This window comes from Oryzias melastigma, linkage group LG24 (genome assembly GCF_002922805.2).
Source record: "Oryzias melastigma strain HK-1 linkage group LG24, ASM292280v2, whole genome shotgun sequence".
Taxonomy (NCBI): Eukaryota; Metazoa; Chordata; class Actinopteri; order Beloniformes; family Adrianichthyidae; genus Oryzias; species Oryzias melastigma.
Window position 1 is genome coordinate 1,468,354 of NC_050535.1, and position 25,422 is coordinate 1,493,775.

Here is a 25,422-nt window from a genome sequence, read left to right on the forward strand (position 1 = left end):
CACTTGTATAAGACGTAGGAGTGACGTAGTGAGATGTATAGATCAGGAGTGTCAAACTGAATCCCACGAGATCCCAAAATCCAGACAAACCTGAGGTCGAACAGGATAAACATTTATTAAACACTCTAAAACTACATTTTTAAAACTTAAAACTGTAACTTTTTAACATAATTATGAACTAGATACTGTATATAGTATTACCTGCAATAATGCTAGTGTGAATGCTGTAAGCTGAATTTGTTCGCTAAAGATGCTGAAATTGATAGACAGCTAAAATATTAGTTAAATTATAAATTTGCTTAAAAAACAGAAAAAGCCTGTTGGCCAAAGCAACTAGCATGTGGCTAAAACATTAGCTAAACTTCAAAATAGCCTAAAAACTGAAAAAATACTTAATTAGCCAAATTAGCTAGCATGTAGCTGAAAAATATCTTTACTCCAAATTAGCCAAAAACTGAAAAAATACCAAATTAGCCAAATTAGCTAGCATGTAGCTGAAAAATATCTTTACTCCAAATTAACCAAAAACTGAAAAAATACCAAATTAGCCAAATTAGCTAGCATGTAGCTGAAATAGTAGCTAAACTGTGAAATATTCTAAAAAACAGAAAAAGCCCAAATTAGCCAAAATAACCAGAATGCTGATGAAACATTAGCTAAACTCCAAATTCAGCCAAAAAAATAAAAAAATACTAAGTTAGCCAAAACAGCTAGCGTGTAGCTAAAATATTAGCTAAAAAACCTTAATAAATGCAAAAATAGTACATAAAGCTAGTATATTGCTATTCTAACTTTTCACTTTACTACACTCTGACTCCATATAGTATACAGTAACGACTAATTGACCATTAAATTAGACTATTTTAATTGTCGATTAGTCGATTAATCGTGGCGGCTCTACCTGTATCTGAGATATACAGTCATTGCATCCGGAGTGTCACATTCATGAACTCATTTTTCAGAAGCAGCAACGTAACAAAAGGCCTGACTTTGGGCCCAAACTCATTAACTGAGGACGATGCAGCTTTACGTTTGTAGCTGTGCTGCATTTTTAGGCTTATCCAACTCATGCGAACACAAACACGAGCACATGCTCATGCGATGGTAAAGGGTCATGCAGCACTCAGGGGTCCCACCAGGGATGGTTATAGATGTCCATTAGTGAGCTGAGAGAAGAATCTGGGTCAGAACTATATGAGAGATTCAGAGGCTACCAAACACGTTCCTATTGGCTCGGCTGCTCCGTGGAAGGAAGCGTTTCACTGTGAAGCTCTCGATGTGCTTCTATGGAGTCGGCGCTTCATCCTCTCCTGGCAAAGCTGGACCTGGGAGCCGCTTCAGTGACTCACTCGCAGGTTTTACAGCTAACGTTCACGAGAAGGTGACGCACGGAATCAGGACGGCCCCGAAACCATGAGAACATGGAGGTGGCGGAGGGAGGAGGAGCCTAACGGGGTTCAGATCCCAGGAGGGGTGTTGAGGTGTGACGCCTCGACGCCGAGTGTCATTAAGCAACAACGCGTTCCTCCCAAACGCAGAGAGAGGGCGAACACTTTCCTGTTCGTGCTGCTAATGGAGGCAAAACGTCTTAAAATCTGCTCACACCTTCAGGGAAAACGATAAATTGATTGTTGATGAGGATGGAATCCCATCAGGACGTGTTAAGATGATGATTACCTCTGAAAAGGACGTTTACAGAATCATGACTTTGCAGAGCTTCACAGTTGTTGGTGTTTGATTTCTGGAGGAGTGTGTGGGTTGTTGGTCTGCATGTCTGCTGAGGAGGACGGAGGAGCATCTTTTGGTGTGAACATCCCAGAATTTAAAAGACTGAATCCAACAAAAATGTGTTTTTAGATAGTTATTCTGTGGGATTTTTCTGAGTATTATGAGTATTTCTTTGTTCAAATGAATCAGGATCAGATGAAAAAATCCCAAATGAAAAAGAAAAAACGCCTGCCTAGGCCAGCAGGGAGGGGAAGAGGGGCGGGGTTGCCCTCAATGGAAGTTTCTTTTACTCATAATTCAAAATAATATGCACATTATATTTATATATTTGTACTTTGTTGTCACCAGACTCAAAATAAACGCAAGAAAAGAAGGAATATGACTGAGTGCATCAGTTAGAAGTTCAGTGCTAAAGTCAAAAATAAGACATTTTGTTAGAGGTTTGCATGAGAACGTCTCCAAAAACAAGCTGAGGGTTCTCAGTCAGACCAACTGTCAGGAGAATACAGAAGGTGTGAGGATTTCCTGTTCGTCTGCAGTCAGTCTTCAGGTTTACCTGGAGGTGTTTCTTCATCTCCAGGTAAACCTGAAGATAAACGGGAACAAAACCTCTCCAGAAGCAGAGCAGCAAACCTCCAGCAGAACGGCTCCAAACGATAAGAGTGGAGGTGTCGCAACGGAGATTTCCCAACGACTCAAAGCTGCTTTTTGACAAACAAACGCCCCCCAGCACCAATAACTCCAGCTACAGTCAACCAACCTCAGTGGAACATTCCAGAAAACTTTTCATCTTAATACCGACTGATAATGATGTTTATGATGTTTGGATAAAGATGGAAACAAGTGTCCCTCTCTCTCCCGTGACAGTTGGTTTGAAGGACCTCCGGGGGCTCGTAGCTTTAAAAATAAAGGCTGAATCGGTCCGTCTGGGTGATTTATGCGCCAAGCGGCTGTGGGTGTGGAGAGGCCTGCCAAAGGAAATATCAGCGGAGTCCAAGCACGCAGCCGGAGTGCGATCTCACAATACGCAGGCCAATCTGCTGGCCCTCATGATGTCACCATGCTGCACAGATCGCACCGCCGAGGATCCGGCATCATGAGGCTAAAGCGGGGTGTGATCCGGGCGTGGCCAAACGACACACCGGTAAGCTGTTAGTGATTCACGCCGTTTCCTTACCGCGCTCCGCCGCAGCCCGCTCGTCCTAGAAGGACACGGAGAGTGACGGGGTTACAGCCCGGCGAGCCTCTGAAGGCAAAGCCGAGCCTCCGCCGGACAGCACGGGTTGATGGATGGAACCCGGACTCCGGTTATTACACCGCAGTCAAGGACAGAACACAACAACACACTGAGGGCTAACCGGAGCCAACACCGGACCAGAGGTCTGACCCGGAGGATCCACGGCCACAGACAGATTAGTGTTTACAGAAAGGATCAAATAAAGGCCAAATTTGGTGTTTATTTACAAATAATGAAGCATAAAGTACAAAACTGAGTCGGTAACTTGAAAAATATTAAATAAAAAGTGCATAAATCAGTCATTAGTTTACAAAAAATACATTAAAAACCTTTATTTTGGGTGTTTAAAAATAAAAACTTACATGATTGGGTCAATAATTCACAAATAATACATAAAAAAGGGAATTATTTTGTGTCTATTAAAAAATTATACCTAAAAAAGTGCATAACTTTGTTTATTTATAAATGTTAAATAAAAAAGTCAACAAATTGATGTTATTTATAAATAATAAATTAAAAAGTGCGTAACTGGGTCATCAATTTACAAGAAATATTTTAAAAGTGCATCATTTGTTCATTAGTTTGCTAATAATGCTTAAAAAAAGCATTATTTGGGGTGAATAATTACAAATATAAATTAAAACTTACATAATTGGGTTATTATTTACAAATAATAAATACTAAAGTACATTATTTGCTCAATATTTAACAAAAAAAATTAAAAAGTGGATTGTTTGGTCATTATTTTCTACATAACAAATTCAAAGGTGCATTATTGGGTCATTTAAAATCAATAAATTATAATTAATTAATTTTAAAACCACTAACAGGAGTATCACTTATTAAAATCTTTTAAATAAGTGTTATAATAATAATAAATGTGCTTAAAAACTAAGTTTGGTTTTGAAAGATTGAACTTTGCAAAGTTTCAGCAGCTACAGGTGATTTTTAACATTTTTTAAAGCAATTTTTGTAACATCATTTGTGGTTATACATTTCTGATAGTATAAAGAAAGAAAGGATGGCGACACGTCACAGTTATAATGACAGAAAATGACTTTTTAATGTTTCACTTCATTAAATCTGCTGCAGCAGGAAGATCTGATTGGACGGAAGGTGTGTTTTATTTTGAAAGGAACTCGTATTTGCTGCTATCAAAATAAGCCTTTTCAAAACAGATAATAATAACACTGTAATTATTGTTTTGTTTTAAATGTTTAAACTTCATACATTAAAGGCCACAAAACCATAAATTAGTACTTTTTGCTGGTCTTTGGGACTTTTATTGTGAAAGGTTGCAGACTCTGGATTAGATAGTAAAGTTTGATGGATCGCGCGCCGACTACAGTCATAACTCCAGTCAAGGTCATGCCGATGACATGAAGCTAAAGCGGTTCTGACAGGCTTTTATTCTGAAATTTCTGGGGGAATAAAGTGTCACTTCCTGAGACTGGAGGACAGAGCTGGAGCATCAGAGTCTGCTGCACAGCAGAGGTGGAGTTTGTCACCACCTAGCTGTAGATTTAGAGACTTCAAGACTCAACGGGAAGGTCTTAGCCTTCAAAAAAGATTAAAATAAAGCAGTTTTCACTTCATTTTAAGACAAGTTTGACCTCTGACCCATATGAGAACTGGAAGTACCGAACAGGAAGTTCCCATCCTTCCAACACGCTCACTCCTGATTGGTCAGAGTGGTTGCCATAGAAACTCGGACCAGTTAATGCTCCATAAAGTCGTCTGGCTCCAACATGGTGGCGTCTGTTTGACTCGGTCCAGTTCTCATATACAGACCAAGAGGAAACGGCGTTTTGGGTGTCTGACCTTTGGCCTCTCGTCCAGGATCTGCTGCCGGACGTCCTTGTGCTTCTCCTGCAGCCTCTCCTGCCGTTTGCTCTGAGCGTCCTCCAGCTGAGCGAAACCACAGAGTCAGAAATCGTTTGTAGAGAGAAATCCTGCAGCGGCTTCACGTCTGCTCACCCGTTTTATATACTGGACCACCTCGTTCACAAACGATCTGTTGATCTCCAGCTTCTCTCTGTGGACACAGCAGACACTCGTCAGCCTGCACTGACCTCTAGTGGTCACTGCACAGAACTGCCAGCACTTACTCCTCCGTCACGTTCTTGTCTTTGGATTTGGCCTCGTTGATCTTCTCCTGTCTCCGTTTGTCCATCTTCTTCTTCAGCTCTTTCTTCTCTCTGTAAGCGACAGCAGTCAGACGTCTCGGCGGCTTTTCATTTGACCGTGTTTGAGTGAACGTCTTACTTCTCGCAGATGTCTCGGAGCTTTTTCAGCTGCACGCTCTGGCATTCTTCTGCTAAAGTCGTCAGTTTCTCGACCAGCTGGAGAGGATCGAGAGAGGAAAGCGTTAAAGATCCTTCCATGACTGCTCTCATGCTCGACTTCCTCTGATCGGACGCCTCAGCTGTGTTCTCTGCACACGCAGTGGAGCAGAACTAGTTTGTTTTCCTAAACATGCAAGACTTCACTGCTTTTATTCACAAACTGCACAAATCTGATTGGCTGCTGCACCCTCATGCGTGTCTATGAGTAATACTTCAGTGGAGGTGCTAAAATAAAGACAATTAGAGCACAATTCATAACAGTATTTGATAAAATGACACTGAAAGTCATAAATCACTTTCTATTAAAACCACTTCAGTTTACAGATTCTAAACAACTGATATCTATAGAAGATAAACAAGAGTTTTTTCTAAACTCACATCATTTTATATGAGTCACTTCTATGAAAATGATGTTTTTAGAATGTTTTCTGACGATTGAAAACATACAAACATGTAAAAAAATGATGACATCATCATGAAATAATCCGCTCTGTCTTAAAAGATGTTCATACATCAATGGGCAATCTTAAAAAGAAACTGATTTAATAAAAATAGAACGAAACCATGACTTTTATTGTAATCTAAAAATTGATTTTAAATACTATTATTAACGTCAAGTTGGATCACTTAATGACTCAGAAATGTTCAAAATGATATTTATGTGTCCAAACATGTGGGAAACTAAACCAGCTCTCATAGGGTGTCCTATTTTCCAGTTTGGAGTGAGAATGTGTCGTAAAAAGGGCATACACATTGACTTTTGTCTAGAAGAAGTTCTGAACGCGTGTTCTGGAGGGCGGGGTGAACTTTACGAGGTAAAGGTGCTGAACGAAGACCGGACGGATGAGAGTCTTGGTTTGAAAAGCGGGAACTACCTGCTTTATGTGCTCCCGCTTCTGGTACTTCTCGCTGTAGTACTGCTCCTGGCGGAGGGCGAGGAGCTGCTGCTGCTGCTGCTCCTTCAGCTCAGCCAGCCGCTGGCTGCACTCCTGATCCAACTCCGTCAGCTCTTGGTCCAGAGACGACAGCGAGTGTTCGGACTGACTGCACACGGACACACGAGCATGACTACAACGTCTTTATCTCCATGGAAACAGATGCAGAAAAAAAAGTTCCTTTATGGTCCGTACTGTTACGTTTCAACCAATAACACGATAATTCCAGCAGATTCTGAAGAATCAGTCTCAGAATCTACTGGAATTATCGTGTTAACGGTTGAATAGTTGCAGTTGGTTAAAGATTTTTTGTTCAAGCATCTCCTGATGATCTCACATCTCCGTTAGTTGAAGAAGACGAGGGGCACCTACCTCTTCTTACCGTCTCGTTTATAACTCTTCTGCAGGGCGGAGCGCCGGCGCTGGTGCTGGCCCTGCAGCTCGGAGATGCGGGCCGTGTGCTCCTTGATCATCTCGCTGGTCTTGCGGTGGTGCTTGCGGACCAGCTCCTTCATCTCCTTGTACTGCTTGCGCTGCTCCCGAACGAAAGTCTTCTGCTGCTTCAGCTCCTCCACCGTGTGAGCCTCCAACTCTGGAGACGCCAGGAGACAAACGTCAGCGTGTGAGGAACGTCAGAGGGATCTGGGAGATCTTTACAAAGACGTACCAGTGAGGACGCTCTGGATGATGTCTTCAGTCTTCACCGCCGGTTTCAGTGAACCTGCACCTCAAGAACAGGTTTACAGATGAACCGTTTACCTATAATTAAACAAGTGAAACCCCTTTTTGCTGGTAGACACCTGCAGACTGCGGCGGGCCGACCAACGACGGCGGTTTGGAGGCGATGATGGGCGTGTGGCTCAGTCCGTTTTCTGCGGGCTGCACCGCCCGCTGGTCCACTTTAGCCTCGGAGGGAGCATCGCTTCCCGCCTCCACCTGCTCGCCACACGAAAACACACAAACGTTCTCATGCAGGTTGATTACAGACCTCGTCAAGAACGGATCTCGTTGGACCCGAGTCCTGCAGGAGAGTTTGTAGCTCTTGAAGCCCGTTCTGTGCATTCCTGCTCCTGAACACCTTCGTCTCCACACCTAACTCGATTGTGTTGCCATGGACACCACATCAAACATGTCTCTGTCAGCGATCAGTAATCAGATAACAGCCGACCCGCGGGACAGCGCTGCTTTCAGGACGATCCACTAACAACCTCAGATGACCTGATCCGGGTTTACGTCCCAAAACAAGAGCTTTGGAAGGGAAAACCCGGATTTCAGAGTAAAAGCTCGCACTTCCTGTTTTAACTGGAAGTAAACATCCATAGTAATAGAAAAACTAAATTTTGGCTTTTATGTGAGAAAAGAAGCACCTAAAGGAGAAATTTATTGAAACAATCTTTTAAATGGTATAAATTGAAAAATAAATAAATAAATTTGTATAAATAACAAATTCAAAAAAATATAAACAAAACATATAGAAACAATATAAACATAAATAATATAGACAATAACTGTAGTTTTAGCAGCTTTTGTGATATTAACTATTAGAAATGGTCACTTCTGGATCCAATTAGAACCATTTATAAGCTCCAAATTTCACATTAATGTTAAACAAATTCTCACATATTTTAAATCTGATGATAGAAAGGTATAAAATAGTTTTAATTTAATACTTCTTCAATCTAAGTTTTATATTCATAAGTAGAAAACAGAACTATTAGTTTTATGAATAAAACATGAATATATCCATATATAACACCGGAATAATTTGTGCTTTTTAAAAGTTTAATGAATCATTTCTTATTTTGCAAATTAAAGAAAATATTTCATCTTTATTTTTATTATTTTTTAGCATTTTTTTGCCAACCAAAATAAATAAATACATTTTGTTAATAAAACTAAATGTTTATATTGGGAACACTGTTTTTTCTTTTACAAATCATCAAGTAAATCAAGTTTAAAGGCAAAAATTATGTTTTAAACTGAATTAATATTGATTAAAAATCCAATAAAAGCCATAACTATGTAGATTTAAAAAAAAACTGTTGCTTTTATAAAAAAATAAATTATTTTATTAAAATACGGTTGTAACTTTTCAACCGTGAACAGGATCATTCCAGCAGATTGTGATGGAGAAAAGCGGCGGTAACAGTGTGTTAAAGATATAAAGATTTAAGCGTTTCATCAGGATTGATGTACATTTATTTAGTTGTAACACCTTTTCCCCACATGCGTTTTATTTTGAAAATCCCCCAAACCTCTTTGTCTCCCTCCTCCTCGCCCCCCTCCTCCAGAGTGAGAGCAGCCAGCTGATTGGCTCTCTGCTCCATCAGGTTGACGTAGCGGATGGGGTTGGACAGCGCCTCGATGACGTCTGAGGAGCATTGGGAAGGTTTTTAAAGAAGGCGTCGCCAACAGTGTGATGCTTGATGGTCAGACGCTCACCTGCAAAGGTGTCGGGGACGTAGTCCTTCACCTCCACGTACACGAAGAGGGACGGCAGCGTCAGCAGCTGGTTCTTCTCGTTCCTCAGGTTGATGTAGTGATAACCTGGAGGGGAGGAGTTTCGGTTGAAAAGGGGATAAACTAGAATGGGAACTTGGGGCGTGGCTACAACACTTGCAGGAAGACTCGATAATCTTTAATGATCCACTCCAATCTTCTTTTGATTGGTTGGTTACTTATGATTCTGCTAAATTTAACCAAAACAAAAAAAAAAAATGTTGTTTTCAAGGACAGTTACTCCAAGATTGGGGCCCTTTGACTTGTGGGCGGGACCATTAGCATGGAGGCGGGGTTCCTCCATGCTAATGGTCCCACCCACAAATTAGAGGCGGGACATTTGGCATTAATCAACCCAGTCTTCTTTACCCTCTATGCCAACTCTGAGTTGTGGGCGGGACCATTAGCATGGATGGGAAGGGGGGCGGGGTTGCTCCATGCCAGCAGTCCCACCCACAACTTGGAGGCGGGACATTTAGCATTGAGTAACCCAGTCCTCTTTACGCTCTCTGCCAGGGGTAGGGAACCCTGCTCCCCGAGAGCCGCCTTCCTGCATGTTTTCCAGTATATCAGGTAATCAGTCATGAGTAGGGACTGGTTCAGGTGTGTCCAGCCAATAAGAACATGCCAGAGCAGGGTATATTGGAAAACATGCAGGAACGCGGCTCTCGAGGACCAGGGTTCCCTACCCCTGCTCTATGCCAACTCTGAGTTGTGGGCGGGAAGGGGGGCGGGGTTTCTCCGTGTCAATAGTCCCAACCACAACTTGAAGGCGGGACATATGGCATTGAGTGACCCTGCCCCCTTTACCTTCCATGCCCACAGTCCTGCCTATGAGCGGTATGCGGGATCATTAGCATGGATGGTAAAGGGGGCGGAGTTGCTAAATGTCAACTGTCCCACCTCTGAGTTGTGGGCGGGACCATTAACATGGATGGGAGGAGGGGCGGGGTTTCTATATACCAACAATCCCGCGTACAATTTAGAGGTGGGACATTTGACGCTGAGTAACTCCGCCCCCCTTCCCCTCCATACCAACACTCTGAGTTGGGGGCGGAACTGTTGGCTGAGAGCTCGGAACACAGAGCCTGTGGCCCCGCCCACCGTATTTTCTATGTCACAAATACAAACTTTTTCCAACTGCATTTTTTTCATCAAACAATCGTTAACATTCCGTAACTTTTCAAGCTCGATCGACGTGATTCCAGCAGATTCCGTTGCTAGAATTACGGTGAGACGTCCCAGTAAGAGAACGACAGGTTGCTCACCTGGACGGATGGCCGACGCAGGAAAGATGCGATGGCCGATGAACTTCCCTCCTTCCTCAAACACCGCGATCCTGAGAGAGGCGAGTGTGGGGAGGACCACCTGGAAAAAGGGGAGTGTCTCTTTAGTGAAAACCGGCCAATCAGGACGGAGACGAGACGGCGAGCCGCAGCTTTACCTTCTTGAACACGATGGCCTCCTCCTCCCACACCGGGTTGATGGCGTTCCCCTGAGACGTCTTCGTCTTGAACGCTTTCCTCTTGGTGTCGACCGGCAAGCCGAACATGTCGATCTCCACGTACGTTCCCACCTTTTTATCGGACAAGAACTGACCTGAGATGATCTGAGACGGAGAAATAAAGAGATAAAATCGTTTGAGACAAATGAATAGAACGAGAACGTTTCTCCAAACACGCACCTTAACCGACAGCGTGTTGGCGACGATCCCGTCCACCGTACTCTCCGTGAAAGGGTCGAAGTGTTTATCCGGCCTCCTCATGAACTCCGGTTTGAGCCGGTAGCCGGACTTCCCGTTGTACTCGAACATTCCCAGGTTGAGCTGCATGGATAAATCTGAGGAGGAACAGGTTTGGGATGTCATCACTCCTCCAGGCTGGAGCAACAAACAGCTTAGAAACCAGGAAAAGGGTCAAAACAAATAACTGAAAAACAAGTCAATAAAAAACAAGTCATTACACAATCCGTGAAAGAAGAATACAAATAAACTGGTGAGAAAACATTTGATAGAAATACATGGAAAGCTTTTATCCTCCATTTCTCCCTTTTGATCTCAGAGAACATCAGAAACGTTCCAGTTCGATGTTTAAAGACAATAAAGTCGTTTTATCTAAAAAATGTCATATTTAAAGCTATCTCTCTAAGGAAACAAGTTTATATTGACTTTATTTCATATTTCTAAGAAAAAATTGAGCGAAAAAACAGATTTAAACCTTAGAAAGTTTGATTTGATTCTTCATTTTTAAGACAAATTCATCCTAATATGAGCAATATGGCCAAATAATTGAGTTTATACATGAACTTTAGATGGAATTTTCCCCTAAGAGAGCGTCCAACGTTAAACACATTTAGGAATTTTATTTAAAATTAGATTTAAACATGAATACACTCACTGTTGAAGAGGTTAAATGTAAATACTGTACGTCAGTGATGGATGCAAATCACATTTTGACTGTTTCAACGGTTTGTTATTGTAGATAATATATCAAATTACAAATTACAATTACAAAGTTTTTCAAAAAAATTGTCTTTTAAACTCTTTCTGACTGATTTTTGGAATTTGTCATTTTTTGTTGATTTTGCGTCTTTAACAAACCTGCTGTTACAACTTAATTTAGCAGCAAACACATTTACAGAAATGTTTATGAATGTGAACTGTCTGTGGTTAATTACATACGTTAAAAACACGTTATAAGATTGTAGTAAGATAAACTGCAGTAGTTCTATTGGCAGAAATTTTTACTTTTGACAAGTAAAAACTATATTTTCTGGATTTTCTAACTTGCTTTGAATGGAATATTTTTACACTGATCAAAAATCCTCATTTCACTGCAAACTATTCGATTTCAGACTTTGTCTTTGACCTTTGCTTCACATTTCTCCAAGCTTTTCTCTAATCAGATATTTAAAATAAATATAAATAATAAAGTTCACAATCTAAACTATAGAAATTTTGAAAAATATTTATAAATAAAAAAAATGTTTTTTAAACTTCGAAGTAATATTGAAAATTTGGAAAAATAATTATACTTGAAAACTAAATTAAAGTTTTCTACACCGTCGTGGCGGAATCTGGAATGCATGTCAAACTTAAATTTAAACCTGACATTCTGCATTGCGAAAACAGGAAGTCATTGTTGATGGTTTAAAGGCATCAAAAATGGATCAACACCCCCCCCCCCCTGCCCCATGTCACCAGTTTGTCAATTATTGTATTTGTCTGCGTTAAAAATATTTCTTTTCACCTATATTGAACAGTTTCGAGGTAAAAATAAAATTTAAAAGTAAAAACAAATATTTAATGTGGACTATTCCTGAGCGGGATTCGAACCCATGACCTTCTGAATGTGAGTCAGCAGCCATAACTCCAATGTGAAAACAGGAAGTCGTTGTTGATGGTTTAAGGTGATCACCACAACACTACTTTGAGAAGGGGAGGGGGGCATTGCAGCAGAAGCTGAAAGTTCCAGGGATTCTAGTGTTAGAGCTTGTGTGGACCTCCTTTTTTCTATATTTGAATATTTTATCGTAATATTTCAGATTTTTTTCTTCTTTCCAGTTAAGATTAGAGTTCTTTTCCTATTTTGGAGCCACCTCTGTGCAGGCAGTACAATCTGATAAACAGGAAGTGTCTCCTCCTCACCGACGGTCTGGAAGTTCAGAGCCACCAGCTGACAGCCGGCGTTCCAGAAGAGCTGCGGGTTGTAGTTGGACGAGTCCACCCTGGTGCCCTTCGGGTAGATCCGGCTGAGCTGCAGCTTGTTGTATCTGAGCGGGACTGGTTAAAGGCCAAGGTCACATGATCTGGAGAGACGAGGACTGACAACGAGCTGAGAGGGATACTCCACGAACTCCACGGGACACTTGGTCAGCTGCTCCAAAGCTTTGGTCTCCACGAACGACGACATCTGGAAGCTGCGATTGATCTCTGCAAACACACACTGGAGTTAAAGCAACACAACTTCACAGCAACACAACGGTTCTGGCTTCATGCTGGACGCACTTTTAGAAGTCTCAAAGCTGTGGAACTTGACCGGTTGGATGTAGAGGACCAGGTTGGACATTTCCTCCGTGGCGAAGGCCTCGCTGCCGGCGGTGCCCTGAAGAGACCAAACAGACGCATCACCTTCTGAAAACGGAAGAGAATACTCCTCCTCCCGGACGCACCTCGTCCATGGAGCCCTTTTTACAGTCGTCGTCATCGTCGTCTTCCTCGTCACTTTCAGCCTCCACTTCACCTGAAACCCACAAAACCTTTGATTTCAACTTTGAGCTCTAAATCATCTCCAAACCAGCTGTTTTAGCGGTTAAATCTGCATGTGGACTCTCACTCACCGATGGACTTTCTGCTCGTCGCCCTCAGCCCGAGATCAGCGGCCTCGCAGGGCTGGGGGGGCTCCGCCAGCTCCTCTTTGGTTGAACCTGAGGAGGAAACCAACAAAGTATCTGCTTGAATATGAAATATATTCAATATTTTCCCTTCAAAGTGTGAAGCAGCTGTGCTTCTTCCTGTCATCCAGCAGGGGGCAGTGTGGATCAGAGTAGGGACTGGTCTGAATTTTTAGTTTCAAAAAGTCTGATCAGAAAAAGATAATAAGGAAAAATCTGAATTTATCACATCAGAAAGGGTCCAGATTTATACATTTACCAGGTCTAATAATCTGATGTTATTAAACAAATTAATTTGAGGATTTTAATATGAACAAATGATGCATCTTTAACTAAAATTATCTTCAAAAAAATTAAAAATCAGCAGCATTTCTCTCTACTAAGGTCTCCTTTAAATGTCTCTGAGCTAATTATTACAATTTATAATATTTAAACAATCGGTATGAAAACATTTGAAAAAAACATGAAAAGTTTTTATAAAATAGAATTCTACATTTCCCCTTTTTGATCTCACTTATGGAGACATCGATGAATTTATATAGAAACTTTTTTTCTGATATGAAAACAGTTCATATTCTAAAAATACCTTAAAATACTATTTTTATATGTATATTTTTAACTATATTTAAAGACAAAATAAACTTTTTCACAATAATTTGATCATTTTATATGATGTATTGAATCTAAACATCTTATTCTCTATTTCAAAATCATTTTTATCATCACATTCTTTAAAATCTTTTTTTATAGACTCAAGGACAGCGTGTTTAAGGGCATCCACGATGATAAAAACCACTACAGATTGTTGTTTTAATTAGCAAAAATCATGGAAACAGGAAGTTTCTTTCAAATATCAAACAGAAATCAGAGACTTTAAATCATTCCTCTAAAATAAATGTTAGTAAATGTTCTGTTTTTATCCATCTAGTATAAAGAAATCTGTCAAAAATATGAAACGTGTCAAAAAAACATCAAATGAATTTGTTCCCATCATCCCTCCCAGATGAAAATGAAAGAACGATCCTCAGGTGGGAGGAGTCAGAAGCTCACAGGCGATGTTACCACGGTAACAAACTGAACATATTTGAATAAACTCCCTCCGTAGTGAGAAGAGAAAAACACTAAAAATCCTCTTTTCATGAGTTCTTGGAGCGAAGAACATTCCAAACGGTTCTGGCTCCAATTTGAACCCCAGATTGACTCATTAGGAGAACCCATGGCGGCGAGCGTACCGGCGCTCGGAGAGGACGGCTCGCACACGCTGGACGAGTCGCTGTAGGTGTTGGAGACCTGCTCGGAGAGCTTCTTCTTGGTGCTTCCGTCGGCCTTGTGGTGTTTCTTCTTGTTCTTGATCAGTATTTTCCCCATCAGCTCCATGGGGCTGGGCAGCGGCACGCCAGCCTCCAGCTGCAGGAAGTGAGGAAAACCACAGAAGAAGAAGAACGTCAGACGATGAGAATGATGCACCAACATCGTTTTTGACACGAATTACAGTCATTAAAACTCGATGCACGAGGAACATAAACCTTTAAGTAAACAGCAGATTCCTGATTTATTCATGGTCTTCACTGCATCAGGATAACTTCGTTTAGAATGATAAATAATTCCTTTTGAGCTTTTTTATCTGCAGAGATATAAACGCTACGGCTGCAGAATCTATCATGACCGAGATTTCTCCATCTGTAAAGAAGACTGTCAGCGTTTCTGCCTTTCTGCACTCTTCAGCTCCAGGAAGTGATGCAGAAGAAGATTACACGTCCTGCTGAAGAAAGGCGGATGTGGCGTTTAACCTCGACTGACGCGTCAATAAAAACTTCTTTAGTGATAAAGAGCAGAGGACGACCCTCGCAGACGCAGGACTGCTGTATGACAACCATAAAAAAGGAGTTAGAAAAGTTCAGTCACGACTTTGAGTAACTGTTGCACTTTTTCAGGTGAATCGACTTTAAATTTATGTTAAATGTTGAAAAAAAATCTATTTTAAACTTTTATTACGATTGCCTTAATTTAGCGATTTTTTTTTCACACCTGGATTTAAACTCAGGTGCCAAAGGGGTTAATTGGAGCACAGGTGTGTCTCGTACAACCATCTAAAGGGATGATACTGTTGTCGTGCAAGTAGTGAGAGTTTTTGAAGAAATCAGAAGCTAAAGGAAGTAGATCTCACTTATGATGTACAGCAGGGAGTCAAACTCAGTCAAGAGGGCAAAATCTAAAACACACCTTAGATCGCGGGTCGAACAGGAGAAACATTTACTGAACACTCTATAACTACAATTTTAAAACTTGAAAACTAACTTTTTAACATAATTATGAACTAGATATATAGCATTACTTGTGATAATGTTAGTGTGAACGCTGTAAGATGAATTTGGCTGCTGAAGATGCTGAAATTGATAGCTGAAATCACTGAAGCTAATAGCTGAAAACGCTGAAGCTGATAGTTGAAAACAGTGAAGCTAATACCTGAAAACGCAGAAGCTGATATTGCTGAAATTGATAGCTGAAATCACTGAAGCTAATAGCTGAAATCACTGAAGCTAATAGCTGAAATCACTGAAGCTAAAAGCTGAAATCACTGAAGCTGATAGTTGAAAACAGTGAAGCTAATACGTAAAAACGCTGAAGCTGAAATTGCTGAAGCTGATAGCTGAAAAACGCTGAAGCTGATAGATAAAAAATGCTGATGCTGAAAACACTGAAGCTGAAATCACTGAAGCTAACAGCCAGCTAAAATATTAGCTAAATGCCAAATTAGCCTAAAAAACTAAAACAAAAACTACATGCTAGCCAAAATAGCTAGCATGTAGCTGCAATATTAGCCGAACTTCAAAATAGCCTAAAAAAATCGTAGTAAATGCCAAAATAGTCCAAAACGTTAACAGAATGACATTTTTTAAAACTTTAAAATCATAATTTTTTTACATAATTATGAATAATAAAAAGATAGGAATTTTATTCCAGAATACATGTAATTAAACCTTAAATAACTTTCAATATTTTACTCATAAAAATGTATTTTGTCAAAATTATACAAGTTAGAAAAGAGACCAAGATAACATCAGGTCATTAATAACAATAAAATAAAATGATCTCAAGGACCGGACAGAATCACCCTGAGGGCCGGTTCCGGCCCCCGGGCCTTGACTTTGACACGTGTGCTCTACGACTTTGATATTTCCTGCAGGTGACTTGAACAGGTGTGACCGTTTTTGCCTGCAGATTCCTCATATCCACCCGTAAGGCCAATTGTGACCAAGACTTTAGACAAAAGGGTCCAAAAGCCTCATAAATGTTTATCGTTGAGCTTCGTTTGGCAAAAAATGTGCAAAAATATCAGGAAAAACCTCCACCAACACGTCTGATATAACCAGTTCTGTTCAAACTGAAAAAATAAATATATAGAAACGACGCTAGCTCATAGCATAGCTAACGTAAAAACCTGAAAATGTAAACAAACAACTTATTCGTCCTCCTTTAGCTCAGTGATAAACTCACCTTTATCCACCCAGATTAAAGTAATCCTTTGACAGATTAAACACAACAGAAGACAAAAATCTGTTTTCCATCTTTTAATCTGAAAGAAAGCTTTAGGAACACACTGACTGTTTTCATTTGGATTAAAAACTCAAAGGAGACCTCTGCGTTTAAAGGAAATAACTCTTGACTGAGCCGGAACCAATCGGGCTGAATTACCCTATCTGCCCCCGCCTCAAAGGATTATGGGAGCTGATATCCCATTCGATACGGCGAGTCCGCGCCGGCCTCGCTGCCAGAGGGGAGTGGTTGTCATTGCTCTCACCTTTCCCCATTATTACAAGTTTAGTGTCATTCCTCGGCGTTCTTTCCCAGCATCCTTCACTTCCTCCTCCGCCGCCACAGAGCCTTGATTCTCCTTCAAAGTCAAACCCGGCTGGACGGCGGTAATTCTCCGCGGGTTTTTTGTCTCTGGCAGGAGGAGCTCCCTGCATGCTGGAGATAATGCTGACGAGAGGCCTCGCCGCGGCTCGCTGCGCCGCCAACAGGGACGACGATAACCTTGGTGGATACTTGAGGGGATAAATGATACGTTCACCACCGTCTGTGCTGCATGTTCTGTTGATTACAGCTAACGGCCACCAGGGGAGCAGCCCGAGTCATTAGACACAAACACCGTTTTTTCTGACAGAAATGTTGATTTTAGGGAGTTTAAGGCACTTTGGTAACAGCTGACCCACAATGAAAGAGAGAGATCCCAACAGGGTTTATGATGGTCAAAAAGGATCTTTTATGCCATAGAACTATGAGTTTAGCTCGAAAATTAAGTAATATTCTAAAAATACACACAGTTCCAGTGTGTTTGTTTAGATGAACGAGAAAGTCGTCAAATTTCAACACTTACAGTAGATTAGCAACAAACCTTTAAAGGTATTTATGGGCTATTTATTATCTTTTAAAGTAATTAATAGATTAGCTTCTATTTTAGCAAAATGCTTACGTTTGGTCTAATTTAATTTACTGAAGAATTTTAGGCTATTTTGGAGTTTAGCTCGTATTTCATTAACGGGTTAGTATTTTGGCTAATTCAGCATCTACTGAAGTTTTTTTATGTTTCCGTATTTTCCAGAGTATAAATCGCAAGAGTAAAAAACGTTTAATCAAGAAGAAGAAAACCATATATAAGTCGCTCTGGAGTATAAGTCGAACTTTTAAGAGAAAAGTCTGACGTTTCAGAACAAATCTGACAAGTGTAGCTAAAAATAAATAAATCTTTTGATCTGTATTAGAAAATATCAAAGTTTAAGAGGAAAACCATCAGATTCTCTTCCATGTTTGTTTTGGACGACACTTCTGCTGCTGTCAGTAGCAAATACACTCAGATGCAGCGCCCTCTAGCGGTTGTTAGAGGAAACAACTGCTAAATACCGGCGTTTACTGGGAAGATAACAAAAATGTATTTTTATGTCTATAAAAACAAACAAAAAAAAACACAAATAAGTCGCTCCCGAGTATAAGTCGCACCCCTGGCTAAACTATGAAAAAAACTGCGACTTATACTCCGGAAAATACGGTAATTTATAGTTTAGCTAATATTTTAGCAACATGCTGAGTGATTTAGTTTACTGAAGAATTTTAGGCAAAATTTGGGCGTTTATCTAGTTTTTAAGCAGTGAACTAGCTTACTTTGGTTAATTTGGCGTCTATTGAGGTTTTTTGGGCTAACATGAGTTTAGCTCATATTTAGGCAACACTAAATATGTTTGCAAAATTGGCAAATATTAGGGATTTTTAGGCAAACTTACTACAAGTTTTTTTAGAAATCTAGATCAACTTCAGCGCTCTGTCATAGCACTGTTCCAGTCTTTTAGCAATGTTAACATTTTGCAGATAGCTTCAGCATCTTCAGCGACTATCACACGGAATGGAACTTTTCAAGTTTAATCTGAATTTGTGACGTTAGACTTAAAAAAAAGTGATGAACCAAAACTAGGACCGGAGCGTGTCTTCAAATCACTCATCCATATTTCAGAGTTATAGTTTGTGTGAATAAGAGTGGCAGCGAGTACTTCAGTATTTTATGTACTCACCTGGTATTTCTCCAGAGGCTCCGTCAGTAATGCGTCTCCAAATATCGAGCGGCAGTACTCGGCCATCTTGGCCTGCTGCTTGGGTCTGAGCACACACACACATACACACACATCATGATTTTAAATGTCAATATGCTCCATATGTATGTTTCCCTCCAAACCCCTCAGCGATCACACATGAAACAGCCGGTCAGAACCTCCCGCCCGGCGGCGTGACTGACAGCCGGAGCGGCCGGCGTGGAGCACTCGCCAAAAAGGTCAAGAGACGCGAATGATCGACTCACGAGTCCACGTGGTTCTCGAAGGACAGGATGATGGGGAAAGGGGAGGTCTTGAAGGCACACTCAGCGATGGCTTCTATCACTTCCTGTAAGACAATCGACAGTCAAACAGCCAGAAAAACGTTTCGTCTCATCTCAGCATCAGATCTCCGATTGTCCGTCTTCTAAATAAATCTCTTCTCCTCCTCGTCTGTTCCTTCACCCTTTCACTAATTCAGTTTGCCTTTTTCTGCTGCTCTCATTAGATCTTAATCTACTAGATCAATCACTTTCCCCTTTCCTTCAGACTCGAGCTCCTCTCACCTCTAAAGACACTTTTTCTTCTTTGTTTTCTCATCTTTTGGGGCTTCGATTAATCACCCAGAGCTCTTCGCTTTAGGGGTAATAATGAGTGCAGCTCTACTTTCTGCCATCTGCTCCTTCGCTTCCACTGTTTTTCTGATCTCCTTCATTTTATTTTAATCAGATCTTATGCTTCATTTAATGTGACACATCTTGAAACATTTTTCTAATAGTTATCGCTAAATCTAATGTCTGTAAAGGTAAAATAATCAGTTTTATTTGCAGGATTTAGCCATAGTCTCTTTGAATTCGGGTACGACTTCTTATAGACCCACTCTGACTTAAAAAATAGTATTTTTAATATGTTCTTGTGGTTTTTTATATATATATATATTATTTTAGGGCTGTGAGCATTGATGGGTTAACACGCAATTAATCAAAAATAATTAAGCGTTAAGATTTATTAACACAAATTAATCAAAGAAACAGTCCTTCACTTTAACCCGGAGGCTCAGGCGTCTACTGCGAGTGTTAAGACTTTTGGTTGGGTGTTACCCCGCGTAGACCACGCCCACTTCCAAAAGAAATACATTTCTAGTACTTTATTCTTGCTATTTTTTGGTTCAGATCACTTTTTCACAAAAAGCGGACTACTTGATCCACGGTCCGGTGCCACATTGTACAAATACATTTTACCTGATAAAATATTGTGATTAATCACAAGACAAAAGATTTTTTTTGTATCGATCGACGGCAGTAATTAAAACTAAATGTTCTAAAAGTAGAGTTTTGTGTGTGATTTGATATTGTGATTATTCACAGATAATAAGTGGTCAGTAAATACTGTAAATAAAGAAAAAATGATCGCGATTAATCGTGATTCATTTTTTCTAGGTTTGCGATTAATTAGTTAATTTGTTTTGAATCAATTCCCTATTATATAAAATGTTTTTTTAATGTTTACTCAGTTTGATGTCATAAAAATGGCCTGAAACTTGCTAAAGGACAGTCCAGGTACATTCACAGCACCATATATCACCAACTAACCATACGTGGATGTATGACTCGGTCCCCTTCCACACCAATCAGAGCCCCCCGACCTCTGGGCCGTGGACCGGTACCGGTCTGAAGGCTGCTTGGTACCGGCCACAAACAGTGGAACAGTGTATGCACTAATCAGGTGTCCCCAACCCTCAGGATGCGAACCGGTACCCTAAACCAGTACCAGTACCCTAACCGGTACCCTAAACCAGTACCAGTACCCTAACCCGAACACTTGTTCTTCTAACCCAGAATTCTGAACCACTTAGAACTGATCAAATGTTTTGCTTTGAACTCTGATTTTTAAAGGTTTTTGTTAAAAGCACAACAAGTTGACTGATGTTTCATTGCGTAAATTCAATCATTTTTGGACCATAAACGCCGCCGCCCATCTGGGCATCAGAGTCCCGACTCGCCTCTGTGGGTCTGTCTTTACCTTGAAGGAGATTTCCGTGGTCATGGTGAAGCCGTGAGTGATGACGGGTTCTTCTTCTGTGGTGCGACCCTTCCAGCAGTCCAGTTCAATGCAGCGGCAGCCGGACAGCAGAACCTGTTTGTACATCTCCACCGAAGAGTTTCCTGCGAGCTGGCCGGCTGAACGCCACAGAGACAAACAACGGAGAGGTCCTTCTTGGTGACTAGATCTTGTGAAAACAGTGCTGGTGCATCGTAACCTTTAACGTCTGAGATATTGTTGGCAACCCCTGAATAAAACACGCTCTTTGTTGTAGCCTACATACATACTGTTTATACGATCAACGGGAATCAGCTGATTAAGGTAAAGTGTCGCAAAACGGCACAAAGTTGCCTTTCTTTAGGACAGATTTAATGGATTTACGTGGATTGTGTAAGTACTAAAATGTGTTGCATATCTGCACAGACTCCACTGGAAATTACATTAACTGTATAAATGGGTACAGAGTTATCGTCAACACTGGAGCTCTGGTGTTAATGAGGTTCATCTTGTTAAAGAATAACAAGAAGAAGAACTCACACTTCTATTTGAATAGGATTTTTACAACAAAACTGACATTTCAGCAGCTCACCACTAGGGGGTGTGATACTAGCAAGGTCCGGGATAAACGTATTTGCACTTTGACATATTTTTTTATTTGTTTTACCTATTAAGTTCGATTATTTAATGTAAAAGACAAATTTACTTTACAAAGTATATGATAAAAAAAACTGAAGGTTAGTTCAAATGGGGGCGTGTCCATAGATTGACATGTGAGTGTGTAATCATCGAGCATCATTATTGTTCCAACAACTTTCAAAAATATTTCTTTGTCTATTTTTGCATTTGCTGACATCATATTTGACTGTAATTGTGAAAAATGTAAAGGTAAAAGAAGTAGCTTCAATATAAATCAATACAAATGCAAATCCAATTTGGGCAATTTCATAGTCAAAGGAAATGCAGCTACGGCCCCACCGATTATACTATTGTAGCATATCCCGAAGTATAACCACATCCGTAACTAAATGGAAGTTTTTTTTAGCAAATTTGGCAGCATTTGTAATCGGGAGATGGCAGTCGGATTTTTACACGCTGCATGATGGCTGTAGAGATTTTAAGATTAAGTCAAAATTTTACTGCTCGTCGATTTTTCTCTAACAGCTGAAGTTGGTCAGTGGGCGCCGTTGTCCAAACAGAACTGCTTCCTGGAGGTGACTTGGCTGTCCCCGCCCTGTGGCTGTTCAGGTGTCGCCCGATTTCGTAATGCTGTCTTGGCTGTCCCCGCCCTGTGGCTGTTCAGGTGTCGCCCGATTTCGTAATGCTGTCCTCCCCACCTGACTGTCACCCGACTGCCGCCCGACTGCCCCCTGACTGCCGCCCGACTGTCACCCGACTGCTCCCTGACTGCTCCCTGACTGCTCCCTGACTGCTCCCTGACTGCTCCCTGACTGCTCCCTGACTGCTCCCTGACTGCTCCCTGACTGCCACCTGACAGCCGCCTGACAGCCGCCTGACTGCTCCCTGAAAATCACCAGTGTGGTCATAAATGACAGGGAGCAGCCCTGTCATTTATGACCACACTGGTGATTTTTAAAGATTCAGACGGCGGCATGAACTCTTGAAGATTCTACCAATGCCTCCCCATTGGCAGGTGGCAGTGTTTGTAACAGTAGTTGTCAGTGAAGTTATTCAGCTTTGTGAGAACATCTTTTATTTTTAGAATCACAAGAAGCCGTTCCACCTCAGAAGGATGTACAGAAAGCCAACCGAGAGCTCTTGTTTGTTTTTCTCATTTCTCCCGTTTGCAGGCTGAGTTATTACAAAGCCTTTTCTCTTTTTTTTCCACAGCCAGAGAAATGTGATCCTCTTGAAAGATTCAGCGCCCTCAAATTCCCCTCGGAATAGATTTGAATAGATGAATTCTAATATCCATTGAGGAGAAAATAGCCTCCACGTTGTGAATGGCTTCTGTGTGTCGTTGTGATAACAAAAACCAAAGAAATATCTAACAGCAGACACAGACTTTGTTGGATAACCTTCTAACTGACTGACTGACAGCAGCAGGACGGAAACGTTCGGCTGTAACCGATGAAGCACCAACCTGTGAGGTATGTGTTATGGGAGGAGTTGATGAAGTAATGGGAGAGGGGGAAGGTCATGTCTTCACTCTGGTCCAGCTTCTCAGGGGGGATGATGCTGTTCTCTTCTCCGTTCAGGTATCTGGAGAAACCTTCCACCGACATTTGACCTGCGACAAGAAATGAGTCGATTACAGACCGATTCCATTTAGTACTCCTTTGTTTTTGTCAGATTTTACATTTTTATTACACTATAAAAAGTGAAACATTGGATCAATTAACAGTTACACTTAAAGAATTAGTCTTCATCAAGAAAAAAATCTGAAGAAATGACTGAAAACTTGAGCCAAAAAAGCTCCAGTTTTGCATGTTCTCTTCTTATCTATTCCATCAGTGTAATGAATCAGTGAGGACAACCCAAAACAGTTCCAACACCAGAGGAAGTGAAAAATAGAGTTAATGAGGGGAAAACTAATGGATGAAGAGAAACTGAGTCCAGGCTCACGAGATGAGATAAATGGAGATCAGAATCCAAAAGGAAATAAGATCCACTGAGAAGGGTCTTATTAAGGCATGAGCAGTCCAAATAATCCAAAATGTTGTTCTCTTTAAAGCATCATCAAACTTCTTCCCTTTCATGTGAATACACCTAAAATAATCCATGTCCAAACCACTTCTTCTAATCCATTGCTCACTTTCTTTGTACCTCCTCTAGAAAATGTCTCCTTGTTTCTGCAGCTGCGTCAGTCTCAGATATGTTTGGGATCCATCCCAAAATGTTGTGCAGATTCCTCACCAGAATGTTAACGTACAAAGTTTAAACTCTAAATCCGATGAGCGTTTCTCGGCCTTTGCTACACGACACAAACATCACAGACTTTAACACCGACTCCTGCTAGAGACCGACCACTATTGGGTTCGTTTCATCCCTCCTCCGATGTGACGTAGTACCAAACTGTAGGATGGTGGACGGGTTACCAGCTGTGGTAGGTTTAGGTTGGTGTTGATGTTTAAAACATATTCAAGTGTACTTTGGTGTGTTTTAGCGCAGATTGGAACCTTAAAACTAAGTAAAAAGTCATCTTTGGGATGGATTGTGGTGTGAAAACCTGCTAGTTTTAAGCTTTCCTGTTTTTTAATTAAAGTCAAACCTTTTCCTTATTCTTAGATAGATTTCATGGAACCTAAAGACGGTAGGTTGTAAGCAGACGACATGCTGTGCACACACAGCTCCTCATCATGAGGAGTTAGTAGGACTTCCTCCACCCACCTGCACCCGCTTGACTCGCTGCTAAATGGGCTAAGTGATGCAGTCCTGATGGGTGCAGCAGGTCCCTCCAGCCACTTTATGCTAAATAATGCGGCACCACCCTCTGCAGATTTGTGAGACTAATTAAAGCTGGCTGCCGTGTGTGACACCAGCTCAGCGTCTTACTCCCTGCTGACTGCGAGGACCTTTTAGAGCCGGGCTCCAAACCCGCCGCCGCGTTTCCGCAGACAAAAGGCTTTTTAATACATTTGTAGGTCAGGGCTCGCCGATGTACAGGGCAATCCGAGAGTGACATTTGAAAGTTTCAGAAATGCACTCAGATGCATGAAGAGGAAGAAAATCTGCATGGAAAAATGTATTTGGTTGTTTTTATCTTGTGAGAAGAGTGTGAAATGTCAGAATCGGTCACAGAGCTTTCTCTTTGGAGGGAACTTTGGAGGCTTTCCGGCGGCGCTGCAGCGAGCACGGACGGAAGAAGTCAAAGAGGAAGACGGAGCATGAAGGGTTTGAAAAAAAGGATTTTCTGTTTGAAAATTACAAACAGAAAAATGAGAACTACCTTAATTACTCCACGAACTAAACATAATGCTTCTCTAGTTTATATAATAAAAGGTGAAACAATAACATTCATATTTAAAAAAAAATGTTTTTTTGTGCTTTTTACCTAAACTTTGACTTTTATTCTGAAAGAACAATGTCAGTCTGCATGCTCAAAACATTCCTTTTTTGTCAAATCTAGATTAAACCCTCCAAAATCCCGCTTTCATCCGCTGGTGTCCTTGAGAACGTTCCCAAACGTGGAGCTCTGGACTCCTTTCCGCAGAGCAGATGGCGGCACTTCCTCTGGCTAGATAAATACTTGACGTGGGGAAATCTGTCGGTGGGACGGGGAAGGGCACGGTTCCAGAGCGCCCGGGACAGGATGAACATGGCAGTGGGGAGAGCGCCAGCGCCATCACGGCCAGGCACAAGCCGCCTGCTCACCATTTCTGTGAATGGTTCTGATGAGTTTCAGAGCTGTTGGTTTGATTCGTCACATTTGAGGATAATAACACATAAAGTTTAAAAAGTTAGCCTCTATGAAGGGGCGTTGTATGGCCTGCAGATGCTCGTCCTCCATTCCACCCACCCTCAAAATTGAAATGGACAACTTCCTGAAAAACTATTTTTCAAAATGGCGGCTTTTGTGTTGGTTTCATCTCCATAGCAACTATTTTATGTTTTGTTCGCCTGGGGGTAATGAACAAGTTTTGTCATTTTTAGAAGAATCTATAAAAGTAAAATTTTGAATTTCCTTAGCAACAGAGGTT

At 41.1% G+C, this 25,422-nt stretch overlaps 1 protein-coding gene and 1 long non-coding RNA gene across 6 annotated transcripts in view; one reads left to right on the plus strand and one right to left on the minus strand.

Annotated features, from left to right (window-relative positions):
* LOC112158335 (1-phosphatidylinositol 4,5-bisphosphate phosphodiesterase beta-1) overlaps positions 1-25,422 on the minus strand; it is a 123,393-nt gene that overhangs the window by 11,742 nt on the left and 86,229 nt on the right. For 2 of the 5 annotated variants that reach the window (XM_036210630.1, XM_024291636.2), the window contains exons 10-33: positions 22,866-23,012; positions 20,744-20,901; positions 18,988-19,070; positions 18,704-18,788; positions 14,369-14,543; positions 13,083-13,169; positions 12,915-12,985; positions 12,751-12,847; positions 12,591-12,675; positions 12,391-12,515; positions 10,429-10,583; positions 10,189-10,353; positions 10,013-10,112; positions 8,688-8,792; positions 8,501-8,616; positions 7,046-7,181; positions 6,913-6,972; positions 6,618-6,837; positions 6,186-6,354; positions 5,231-5,307; positions 5,074-5,163; positions 4,943-5,000; positions 4,787-4,873; positions 2,906-2,930 (exon numbers count right to left, since the gene is read on the minus strand). In XM_036210630.1, the coding sequence (XP_036066523.1) occupies positions 2,906-2,930; positions 4,787-4,873; positions 4,943-5,000; positions 5,074-5,163; positions 5,231-5,307; positions 6,186-6,354; positions 6,618-6,837; positions 6,913-6,972; positions 7,046-7,181; positions 8,501-8,616; positions 8,688-8,792; positions 10,013-10,112; positions 10,189-10,353; positions 10,429-10,583; positions 12,391-12,515; positions 12,591-12,675; positions 12,751-12,847; positions 12,915-12,985; positions 13,083-13,169; positions 14,369-14,543; positions 18,704-18,788; positions 18,988-19,070; positions 20,744-20,901; positions 22,866-23,012 (2,676 nt within the window). Of the gene's footprint in view, positions 1-2,905; positions 2,931-4,786; positions 4,874-4,942; positions 5,001-5,073; positions 5,164-5,230; positions 5,308-6,185; positions 6,355-6,617; positions 6,838-6,912; positions 6,973-7,045; positions 7,182-8,500; positions 8,617-8,687; positions 8,793-10,012; positions 10,113-10,188; positions 10,354-10,428; positions 10,584-12,390; positions 12,516-12,590; positions 12,676-12,750; positions 12,848-12,914; positions 12,986-13,082; positions 13,170-14,368; positions 14,544-18,703; positions 18,789-18,987; positions 19,071-20,743; positions 20,902-22,865; positions 23,013-25,422 lie in introns of those variants that run through there. The other 3 variants (XM_024291634.2, XM_024291635.2, XM_024291637.2) reach the window with 3 other exon arrangements.
* On the plus strand, positions 14,204-14,673 carry LOC112158336. The gene is made up of 2 exons (XR_002921294.2): positions 14,204-14,411; positions 14,508-14,673. It is a non-coding gene; the product is annotated as an uncharacterized LOC112158336 (long non-coding RNA).